This window comes from Entelurus aequoreus, linkage group LG03 (genome assembly GCF_033978785.1).
Source record: "Entelurus aequoreus isolate RoL-2023_Sb linkage group LG03, RoL_Eaeq_v1.1, whole genome shotgun sequence".
NCBI classification, from domain to species: Eukaryota; Metazoa; Chordata; class Actinopteri; order Syngnathiformes; family Syngnathidae; genus Entelurus; species Entelurus aequoreus.
Window position 1 is genome coordinate 8,083,503 of NC_084733.1, and position 12,121 is coordinate 8,095,623.

Consider the following 12,121-nt stretch of genomic DNA (forward strand, 5'->3'; position numbering starts at 1 on the left):
AAAAGCGCCTTATTGCAGGTCAACTTGCCAAGGGACATGTAAGCAAATATTAACATTGCTGTATGTATACTTTTGACCCAGCACATTTGCTCACATTTTCAGTAGACCCATAATAAATTCATAAAAGAACCAAACTTCATGGATGTTTTTTGTGACCAACAAGTATGTGCTCCCATCACAAAAAAAAATAAGAGTATGCTTATTCATGGTAAGACAAGTCAAAGCAATAATTCCAGCAAAAAGTTCTCCCCATGTCTGACGAGGGGCTGATTCACCTTCATATTTATTAGTGCACACATTTTGCAGAAATGCCACAGTTATTTTGTAGTTTTCTTCAAAGGTCGTCTGATTTTTGCTCTTACCTTTGTGTAGTCTTCGAAAAAGTTTCCGTTTTTGCTGCGGCCGTAAAGCGAGTGTGCAGGCGCTGCGGCGATATTGACGGTCTTTGGACCGATGACAGGAGGCAGGCTGTTGGATGCTGGGCCTGCGGAGACAAAGAGTTGAAGGTGGTTAGGTGAAAGAGGATGAAAGGGACAAAGAGTTGAAGATGGTTGGGTGAAAGAGGATGAAAGGGATGCTGGGCCTGCGGGGACAAAGAGTTGAAAGTGGTTAGGTGAAAGAGGATGAAAGGTACAAAGACTTGAAGATGGTTGGGTGAAAGAGGATGAAAGGGATGCTGGGCCTGCGGGCACAAAGAGTTGAAGATGGTTGGGTGAAAGAGGATGAAAGGGACAAAGAGTTGAAGATGGTTAGGTGAAAGAGGATGAAAGGGACAAAGAGTTGAAGATGGTTAGGTGAAAGAGGATGAAAGGGATGCTGGGCCTGCGGGCACAAAGAGTTGAAGATGGTTGGGTGAAAGAGGATGAAAGGGACAAAGAGTTGAAGATGGTTAGGTGAAAGAGGATGAAAGGGACAAAGAGTTGAAGATGGTTAGGTGAAAGATGATGAAAGGGATGCTGGGCCTGTAGGGACAAAGAGTTGAAGATGGTTGGGTGAAAGAGGATGAAAGGGACAAAGAGTTGAAGATGGTTAGGTGAAAGAGGATGAAAGGGATGCTGGGCCTACGGAGACAAAGAGTTGAAGATGGTTAGGTGAAAGAGGATGAAAGGGATGCTGGGCCTGCGGGCACAAAGAGTTGAAGATGGTTGGGTGAAAGAGGATGAAAGGGACAAAGAGTTGAAGATGGTTAGGTGAAAGAGGATGAAAGGGACAAAGAGTTGAAGATGGTTAGGTGAAAGAGGATGAAAGGGATGCTGGGCCTGCGGAGACAAAGAGTTGAAGATGGTTGGGTGAAAGAGGATGAAAGGGACAAAGAGTTGAAGATGGTTAGGTGAAAGAGGATGAAAGGTACACAGAGTTGAAGATGGTTAGGTGAAAGAGGATGGAAGGTACAAAGAGTTGAAGATGGTTGGGTGAAAGTGGATGAAAGAGACAAAGAGTTGAAGATGGTTAGGTGAAAGAGGTGGAAAGGTACAAAGAGTTGAAGATGGTTGGGTGAAAGTGGATGAAAGAGACAAAGAGTTGAAGATGGTTAGGTGAAAGAGGTGGAAAGGTACAAAGAGTTGAAGATGGTTAGGAGAAAGAGGTGGAAAGGTACACAGAGTTGAAGATGGTTAGGTGAAAGAGGTGGAAAGGTACAAAGAGGATGGTTAGGTGAAAGAGGTGGAAAGGTACAAAGAGTTGAAGATGGTTAGGTGAAAGAGGATGAAAGGGATGCTAGGTCTGCAGGGACAAAGAGTTGAAGATGGTTAGGTGAAAGAGGATGAACGGTACAAAGAGTTGAATATGGTTAGGTGAAAGAGGATGAAAGGTACAAAGAGTTGAAGATGGTTAGGTGAAAGGATGAAAGGTACAAAGAGTTGAAGATGCTTAGGTGAAAGAGGATGAAAGGGATGCTGGGTCTGCAGGGACAAAGAGTTGAAGATGGTTAGGTGAAAGATGATGAAAGGTACAAAGAGTTGAATATGGTTAGGTGAAAGAGGATGAAAGGTACAAAGAGTTGCAGATGGTTGGGTGAAAGAGGATGAAAGGGACGCTGGGTCTGCAGGGACAAAGAGTTGAAGATGGTTAGGTGAAAGGGGATGAAAGGACAAAGAGTTGAAGATGGTTAGGTGAAAGAGGATGAAAGGGAAAGAGGATGAAAGTACAGAGTTGAAGATGGTTAGGTGAAAGAGGATTAAAGGTACAAAGAGTTGAAGATGGTTAGGTGAAAGAGGATGAAAGGGATGCTGGGTCTGCAGGGACAAAGAGTTGAAGATGGTTAGGTAAAAGAGGATGAAAGGTACACAGAGTTGAAGATGGTTAGGTGAAAGAGGATGAACGATACAAAGAGTTGAATATGGTTAGGTGAAAGAGGATGAAAGGTACAAAGAGTTGAAGATGGTTAGATGAAAGAGGATGAAAGGTACAAAGAGTTGAAGATGGTTAGATGAAAGAGGATGAAAGGGATGCTGGGTCTGCAGGGACAAAGAGTTGAATATGGTTAGGTGAAAGAGGATGAAAGGTACAAAGACTTGAAGATGGTTAGGTGAAAGAGGATGAAAGGTACAAAGACTTGAAGATGGTTAGGTGAAAGAGGATGAAAGGTACAAAGACTTGAATATGGTTGGGTGAAAGAGGATGAAAGGTACAAAGACTTGAAGATGGTTGGGTGAAAGAGGATGAAAGGGATGCTGGGCCTGCGGGCACAAAGAGTTGAAGATGGTTGGGTGAAAGAGGATGAAAGGGACAAAGAGTTGAAGATGGTTAGGTGAAAGAGGATGAAAGGGATGCTGGGCCTGCGGGCACAAAGAGTTGAAGATGGTTGGGTGAAAGAGGATGAAAGGGACAAAGAGTTGAAGATGGTTAGGTGAAAGAGGATGAAAGGGACAGAGTTGAAGATGGTTAGGTGAAAGAGGATGAAAGGGATGCTGGGCCTGCGGGCACAAAGAGTTGAAGATGGTTGGGTGAAAGAGGATGAAAGGGACAAAGAGTTGAAGATGGTTAGGTGAAAGAGGATGAAAGGGACAAAGAGTTGAAGATGGTTAGGTGAAAGATGATGAAAGGGATGCTGGGCCTGTAGGGACAAAGAGTTGAAGATGGTTGGGTGAAAGAGGATGAAAGGGACAAAGAGTTGAAGATGGTTAGGTGAAAGAGGATGAAAGGGATGCTGGGCCTACGGAGACAAAGAGTTGAAGATGGTTAGGTGAAAGAGGATGAAAGGGATGCTGGGCCTGCGGGCACAAAGAGTTGAAGATGGTTGGGTGAAAGAGGATGAAAGGGACAAAGAGTTGAAGATGGTTAGGTGAAAGAGGATGAAAGGGACAAAGAGTTGAAGATGGTTGGGTGAAAGAGGATGAAAGGGATGCTGGGCCTGCGGAGACAAAGAGTTGAAGATGGTTGGGTGAAAGAGGATGAAAGGGACAAAGAGTTGAAGATGGTTAGGTGAAAGAGGATGAAAGGTACACAGAGTTGAAGATGGTTAGGTGAAAGAGGATGGAAGGTACAAAGAGTTGAAGATGGTTGGGTGAAAGTGGATGAAAGAGACAAAGAGTTGAAGATGGTTAGGTGAAAGAGGTGGAAAGGTACAAAGAGTTGAAGATGGTTGGGTGAAAGTGGATGAAAGAGACAAAGAGTTGAAGATGGTTAAGTGAAAGAGGTGGAAAGGTACAAAGAGTTGAAGATGGTTAGGAGAAAGAGGTGGAAAGGTACACAGAGTTGAAGATGGTTAGGTGAAAGAGGTGGAAAAGTACAAAGAGTTGAAGATGGTTAGGTGAAAGAGGATGAAAGGGATGCTAGGTCTGCAGGGACAAAGAGTTGAAGATGGTTAGGTGAAAGAGGATGAACGGTACAAAGAGTTGAATATGGTTAGGTGAAAGAGGATGAAAGGTACAAAGAGTTGAAGATGGTTAGGTGAAAGGATGAAAGGTACAAAGAGTTGAAGATGCTTAGGTGAAAGAGGATGAAAGGGATGCTGGGTCTGCAGGGACAAAGAGTTGAAGATGGTTAGGTGAAAGATGATGAAAGGTACAAAGAGTTGAATATGGTTAGGTGAAAGAGGATGAAAGGTACAAAGAGTTGCAGATGGTTGGGTGAAAGAGGATGAAAGGGACGCTGGGTCTGCAGGGACAAAGAGTTGAAGATGGTTAGGTGAAAGGGGATGAAAGGACAAAGAGTTGAAGATGGTTAGGTGAAAGAGGATGAAAGGGAAAGAGGATGAAAGTACAGAGTTGAAGATGGTTAGGTGAAAGAGGATTAAAGGTACAAAGAGTTGAAGATGGTTAGGTGAAAGAGGATGAAAGGGATGCTGGGTCTGCAGGGACAAAGAGTTGAAGATGGTTAGGTAAAAGAGGATGAAAGGTACACAGAGTTGAAGATGGTTAGGTGAAAGAGGATGAACGATACAAAGAGTTGAATATGGTTAGGTGAAAGAGGATGAAAGGTACAAAGAGTTGAAGATGGTTAGATGAAAGAGGATGAAAGGTACAAAGAGTTGAAGATGGTTAGATGAAAGAGGATGAAAGGGATGCTGGGTCTGCAGGGACAAAGAGTTGAATATGGTTAGGTGAAAGAGGATGAAAGGTACAAAGACTTGAAGATGGTTAGGTGAAAGAGGATGAAAGGTACAAAGACTTGAAGATGGTTAGGTGAAAGAGGATGAAAGGTACAAAGACTTGAATATGGTTGGGTGAAAGAGGATGAAAGGTACAAAGACTTGAAGATGGTTGGGTGAAAGAGGATGAAAGGTACAAAGAGTTGAAGATGGTTAGATGAAAGAGGGTGAAAGGTACAAAGAGTTGAAGATGGTTAGATGAAAGAGGATGAAAGGTACAAAGAGTTGAAGATGGTTAGGTGAAAGAGGATGAAAGGTACAAAGACTTGAAGATGGTTAGGTGAAAGAGGATGAAAGGTACAAAGACTTGAAGATGGTTGGGTGAAAGAGGATGAAAGGTACAAAGACTTGAAGATGGTTGGGTGAAAGAGGATGAAAGGTACACAGAGTTGAAGATGGTTGGTTGAAAGAGGATGAAAGGTACAAAGAGTTGAAGATGGTTGGGTGAAAGAGGATGAAAGGTACAAAGACTTGAAGATGGTTGGGTGAAAGAGGATGAAAGGTACAAAGAGTTGAAGATGGTTAGGTGAAAGAGGATGAAAGGTACAAAGAGTTGAAGATGGTTAGGTGAAAGAGGATGAAAGGGATGCTGGGTCTGCAGGGACAAAGAGTTGAGGACGGTGAGGTGAAAGAAAGGGAACGAGGATGAAAGGATGTACCGGGGGTTTTCTGGTTGCTGAGTATGACTTCTTTCCACCTCCCGGACAAGGTGTAAGAAGGAGAAGAGTTGTAGGTGTACTTGTCTGCAGTTTCCAGGTGATAGCGATCTAAAGCAGCAGAAGACAAAGTCATCATTCCAACACCAGCTGCCTGCATTGTGTTCTACGTACTGGGGGCAGGGACTTGGAAACGTGCCAAGTCTTTGGGACGGCTGCCAAATGAAAAGGCCCGGGCTCCGTCTCGGCCGTTTTTGGTAATATTTGAGGGGATGAGGTGTTTGGGTCCGGGCGAGATGTCCTGTTTGGCGATGTCATAACTGGCCCGAAAACTGTAACTGGGTGCTTTGTTTTTGGTTGGATCGTGTTTACTGGATCCTGAATGAAGGAGAAACCTGGTCACTGATCATTGATCTTGAAAGGTGAGGAGGCAAACATGTACCTGTCAACGAAGGGAGGGCATACTTTGGGCCCGGGCTGCCATAGCGAGCAGCTATGGGCCCTCGCGGTCTGTGGGGCCTCCATGATCCAACCCAGGGCTCTTCATCAGGCATTATCTTGGAGTATAGACAAATACAGGCCACTAGTCTCAGCAGAAATATCCTGATGCGTTCTTGCTTTTTCCAAGATGGCGCCGCTGTGGTGGCTGCTGCTTGCAAGAGTGTGGTGCTACGTGTTTCTCCCTTGTCTTTCAATCTTGTTTTTTTGCCTTTTGGATCGTGTCCCTTTGGGGATGCCACTTTTGTGGTCTCTGCGCTGAACTTTTGGATCTGCCTTGGGGAGCCATGGCCATGTCTGCATTGGAGACGGAGGAAGAGACGGGGCCCCGGAGCTCGCTTTGGGCTTCACTGAGCATGTATCAGACACTTTGGTCTCCTTAGAGCGCAGGTGTCAAACTCAAGGCCCGCCACATCATTTTATTTGGCCCTCGAAAGCCTGGAAATAATATGTATCAATAAAGTACTGCAACTTGTCTTACTAAAGGTATTCTTTCTATTCCATGTAATCGCAAATGATGTCAATATTGTCTAATTATGCAAAAATATATGATGAAACATTCAAACCATTTTTAAATAGAAATAAATACTAATAATGATTTCAAAGCAAGTTATCCATCAAATTGTGCAATGTAAAAAGTAGCAATAGATTTCATGGTCAAATTGTGACATTTACAGCATTTTTATCTAAATGAAAAAAAACTATTTTTTAATTTTTTTTACATTTTTTTAAAACTTTTTGGCAGTTACAGTAATACACCGAAAAACCTACAGTTGTTGATTTGCGTAAAAAACAAAACATGCAGCTCAGGTGCCAAAATCTTACTGTAAAATTGCAGTTTTTTTTATTTACAGTAAAATTCTGGCAACTGAGCTGCCTTTTTTTTTTTTTTTTTTACCGTAAAAAAAAAGCAGTACGATTTTTCCATTTATAGTAATATAACACTACATTTTGAGGTGAAATTACCGTATTTTTCGGAGTATAAGTCGCTCCGGCCGAAAATGCATAATAAAGAAGGAAAAAAACATATATAAGTCGCACTGGATTGTAAGTCGCATTTTTTGGGGAAAGTTATTTGAATGACTCTTACCATAATATGTTACGTTAACATACCAGGCACGTTCTCAGTTGGTTATTTATGCCTCATATAACGTACACTTATTCAGCCTGTTGTTCACTATTCTTTATTTATTTTAAATTGCCTTTCAAATGTCTATTCTTGGTGTTGGCTTTTATCAAATACATTTCTCCCAAAAAATGCGACTTATACTCCAGTGCGACTTATATATGTTTTTCTCCTTCTTTATTATGCATTTTCGGCCGGTGCGACTTATACTCCGGAGCGACTTATACTCCGAAAAATACGGTACTCCATGTAATCACAAATGATGTTAATATTGTCTAATTATGCAAAAATATATGATGATACATTCAAACCATTTTTAAATAGAAATAAATACTAATAATGATTTCAAAGCAAGTTATCCATCAAATTGTGCAATGTAAAAAGTAGCAATAGATTTCATGGTCAAATTGTGACATTTACAGCATTTTTCTCTAAATGAAAAAAAAACTTTAAAACATTTTTTTACTGTTTTTTTTACTTTTTGGCATTTACAGCAATACACGGAAAAACCTACAGCTGTTGATTTGCGTTAAAAAATAAACAGGCAGCTCAGGTGCCAAAATCTTACTGTAAAATTGAATTTTTTTTTTTATTTACAGTAAAATTCTGGCAACTGAGCTGCCTTTTTTTTTTACCATATACGGTTTTTCCATTTACAGTAATATAACACTACATTTTGAGGTGAAATTACCGTATTTTTCGGAGTATAAGTCGCTCCGGAGTATAAGTCGCACCGGCCGAAAATGCATAATAAAGAAGGAAAAAAATCATATAAGTCGCACTGGATTGTAAGTCGCATTTTTGGGGGAAAGTTATTTGAATGACTCTTACCATAATATGTTACGTTAACATACCAGGCACGTTCTCAGTTGGTTATTTATGCCTCATATAACGTACACTTATTCAGCCTGTTGTTCACTATTCTTTATTTATTTTAAATTGCCTTTCAAATGTCTATTCTTGGGGTTGGGTTTTATCAAATAAATTTCCCCCCAAAAATGTGACTTATACTCCAGTGCGACTTATATGTTTTTCTCCTTCTTTATTATGCATTTTCGGCCGGTGCGACTTATACTCCGAAAAATACGGTACTCCATGTAATCACAAATGATGTTAATATTGTCTAATTATGCAAAAATATATGATGATACATTCAAACCATTTTTAAATAGAAATAAATACTAATAATGATTTCAAAGCAAGTTATTCATCAAATTGTGCAATGTAAAAAGTAGCAATAGATTTCATGGTCAAATTGTGACATTTACAGCATTTTTCTCTAAATTAAAATTTTTTTTATTTTTTTTTTTACTGTTTTTTTTACTTTTTGGCAGTTACAGTGATACACCGAAAAACATACAGTTGTTGATTTGCGTTAAAAAAAAACAACCAGGCAGCTCAGGTGCCAAAATCTTACTGTAAAATTTTATTTTATTTTATTTACAGTTAAATTCTGGCAACTGAGCTGCCTTTTTGTTTTTTACCATAAAAAAAAGCAGAACGGTTTTTCCATTTACAGTAATATAACACTACATTTTTAGGTGAAATTACCGTATTTTTCGAAGTATAAGTCGCTCCGGAGTATAAGTCGCACCGGCCGAAAATGCATAATAAAGAAGGAAAAAAACATATAAGTCACACTGGATTGTAAGTCGCATTTTTTGGGGAAAGTTATTTGAATGACTCTTACCATAATATGTTACGTTAACATACCAGGCACGTTCTCAGTTGGTTATTTATGCCTCATATAACGTACACTTATTCAGCCTGTTGTTCACTATTCTTTATTTATTTTAAATTGCCTTTCAAATGTCTATTCTTGGTGTTGGCTTTTATCAAATAACTTTCCCCAAAAAATGAGACTTATACTCCAGTGCGACTTATATATGTTTTTCTCCTTCTTTATTATGCATTTTCGGCCGGTGCGACTTCTACTCCGGTGCGACTTATACTCCGAAAAATACGGTACTCCATGTAATCACAAATGATGTTAATTTTGTCTAATTATGCAAAAGTATATGATGAAACATTCAAACCATTTTTAAATAGAAATAAATACTAATAATGATTTCAAAGCAAGTTATCCATCAAATTGTGCAATGTAAAAAGTAGCAATAGATTTCATGGTCAAATTGTGACATTTACAGCATTTTTCTCTAAATGAAAAAAAACTCATTTTATTACTGTTTTTTTTACTTTTTGGCAGTTACAGTAATACACCGAAAAACCTACAGTTGTTGATTTGTGTTAAAAAAAAAACAGGCAGCTCAGGTGCCAAAATCTTACTGTAAAATTGCAGTTTTTTTTATTTACAGTAAAATTCAGGCAACTGAGCTGCCTTTTTTTAGCAGTACGGTTTTTCCATTTACAGTAATACAACACTACATTTTGAGGTGAAATTACCGTATTTTTCGGAGTATAAGTCGCTCCGGCCGAAAATGCACAATAAAGAAGGAAAAAAACATATATAAGTCGCACTGGAGTATAAGTCGCATTTTTGGGGGGAAATTTTTTGATAAAATCCAACACCAATAATAGACATTTGAAAAGCAATTTAAAAATTAAAGCTGCAAGCAGCGATGGACGGGACCAACTTTGAGGGCTCATAAAATCCAAACCGGAGCAGTAATTAAAACTCTTTCATCAACTTTTAATCAGAAGGGTTCAATCCCTCTCCTAGTTTTTACACAACTTTTGTTTTGAAGGGGGAATTGCAAACTTCCTGTTGATTTTTGCTGGGTGTTGTCAGTGTATGAAATGTAGGTCTAAGTGAGACCTACATAGAGGTTTTTGTTTCATGTCTCTACGACATTCCTACTGGGAGTTACAGGCAGTTTTGTCTGTGTTTTCTTCCTAGGGGCGGGGGGGCTAGATCGCAATTTTGAATTTTGGGGTTTGGTTTTTTGATTAGATCGCAATTTTCGCCAGTCCTGATTTGGTGAGTTTTGAAGCATGTTAAGGGGGTCAAATTACAGCTCAAAGAGGCGGCGGTATAATAATAAAACACTACAAATACAATAGGGTCCTCTGTCCCAAAGGGACTCGGTCCCTAATAAATAAATAATAGTGAACAACAGGCTGAATAAGTGTACGTTATTTGAGGCATAAATAACCAACTGAGAACGTGCCTGGTATGTTAACGTAACATATTATGGTAAGAGTCATTCAAATAACTATAACATATAGAACATGCTATATGTTTACCAAACAATCTGTCACTCCTAAATCGCTAAATCCCATGAAATCTTATACGTCTAGTCTCTTACGTGAATGAGTTAAATAATATTATTTGATGTTTTACGCTAATGTGTTAATAATTTCACACATAAGTCGCTCCTGAGTATAAGTCGCACCCCCGGCCAAACTATGAAAAAAACTGCGACTTATAGTCCGAAAAATACGGTATTGCAACTTACCATATTTGTTTTACATTGTATTGTTTATTATTATTTTTTTGATATAATAAAATGAATTTAAAAAATGGTGGAACAATAGTATTCACTGTTAGACGCGGCCCTCTGGGGCCAAACATAACTGCGATATAACCCTCAGTGAAAACCACTTTAAGGCTAGGACGGAGTTGGCTCTCTTGGTTGGGTATGTTCCTGTCTCTGCACGAGTGGAGGGTAGGATGGACTGGATTTATGGCTGCGGTGCAGAAGCAAAAAGTCCACCCAAAATAAGGGAAAAAACCCACCAAAGACATACAAGAGCATATAGAGCAGATGCAACCAGATGTGCCATTTCTACATACAGCTTCAAAAGAAAAACAAAGGGGAAAAACAAAAGTGAGCAATAAATAATCCATATTGCACCACACCACGGTCTGCTGGGCAGCACCACCAGAGACAGGAACACGCTAAACAAAGCAACCAAGAGAGCCGACTCTGTCATAGGCTGCCCACTAGCTTCTCTACCAATGTCCAGTCCTCCGGCCAGGACTCCGTGACGCTAATCAGCAGTTCCACAGCCCCCCGTCTCTTCCGCCGGTCTCTCCACGTGGACTCAGGTGTGGCAGAGATGGTCTGCGGTGCAAACGTGGCTACTACCCCCGAGGCAGATCCAAAAAGTTCACAAAAAGGCAGCGCAGAAGTTACTCAAGTGCCATCTCTTGAGACTCGCTCCAAAAAAAAAAGCCAAAAGCCACGACAAGCAGAGGGAAACATCAAGAAGTCAAAAAGGGTGAGACACAAGAGTAGGGAGATCCTGCAACCAGCAACCGGCGCCATCTTGAAAATAAATGTTTTTTTTGTTGTCTATTCATGGTGCAATATGTGCTATTTATTGCTCCTTTTTTGTTGTGTTCGACTTTTGTAGCTGTATGTAGAAATGGCGCCACTGGAGTGGCAGCTGGTAGCATCCGCTCTGCGCTCTTTTTATGTGTATTTTTTTTTTTTTTTACTTTATACTTTCCCCATTGTGGGGTGAATGAGGTGCATCCTATCACACAAATGTCTAACCTGATCTTAGTGGTGAGAACAATGCATCTTGCTGCTACAGGTGTCCAGCTCAAGGTCACAGCATCCTTGAACTATCGTCTTGACCCGAGATCTACAAAGCGAAGAGGAAGCAGGACCTGACTCCCCTCCAGGGACCTTTTCTGTGAACTGTTTTACGTCCTTTTCTTTGAACTGTTGTAATCAAAGGCGATGGCTGTTTACGACCCCCCGTCCCTTAGAAACAGCTGTTGCCATGTAATCAGGGAAAGTCCAAAATAAAAGAGGAGGCGTACAATCTTTCGCCAGAGCGTGGTGGAACTGTGCAAAGAGTACAGTCCAGACGTTTCTCCTCAAATTGAGCCAAATTGAATTCTGTCTGTTTAATTCCTTGCTTCGTGTCTTGTTTAATAGATGTCATCAGTGTTTGAATGTGACACATACAAATTAATTGGTATTGTTCTTCTAATTTCAAAGCAAGTATTCCATAAGTGTGTTGGTCACTAATAATAATAATCAAATTAATTGTGTAAGGGGACTATACAGTTCTATGAGTTGGACACCCCTGGCTATAAAGTCAACAATTTACCATTAATTGATTACGTGGACCCCGACTTAAACAAGTTGAAAAACTTATTCGGGTGTTACCATTTAGTGGTCAATTGTACAGAATATGTACTGAACTGTGCAATCTACTAATAAACGTTTCAATCAATCAAGCAACACTCATCTTGGCTTTGACCAGTAGTCAATACAATTAGTGCCTCTTTTTCTGTTTGCTGCACTAAAGGTACACACTAAATAAAAGGTACAC

General features: G+C 40.1%; 1 protein-coding gene across 7 annotated transcripts in view; it reads right to left on the bottom strand.

Annotated features, from left to right (window-relative positions):
* Positions 1–12,121, bottom strand: part of cimap1b (ciliary microtubule associated protein 1B) — a 25,300-nt gene that overhangs the window by 12,020 nt on the left and 1,159 nt on the right. For 4 of the 7 annotated variants that reach the window (XM_062041036.1, XM_062041034.1, XM_062041037.1 and 1 more), the window contains 4 exons: positions 5,690–5,804; positions 5,422–5,625; positions 5,251–5,358; positions 363–484 (listed from right to left, as the gene is read on the bottom strand). In XM_062041036.1, the coding sequence (XP_061897020.1) occupies positions 363–484; positions 5,251–5,358; positions 5,422–5,625; positions 5,690–5,801 (546 nt within the window). In that variant the 5' untranslated portion in view covers positions 5,802–5,804. Of the gene's footprint in view, positions 1–362; positions 485–5,250; positions 5,359–5,421; positions 5,626–5,689; positions 6,184–12,121 lie in introns of all 7 variants that reach the window. The other 3 variants (XM_062041035.1, XM_062041039.1, XM_062041038.1) reach the window with 1 other exon arrangement.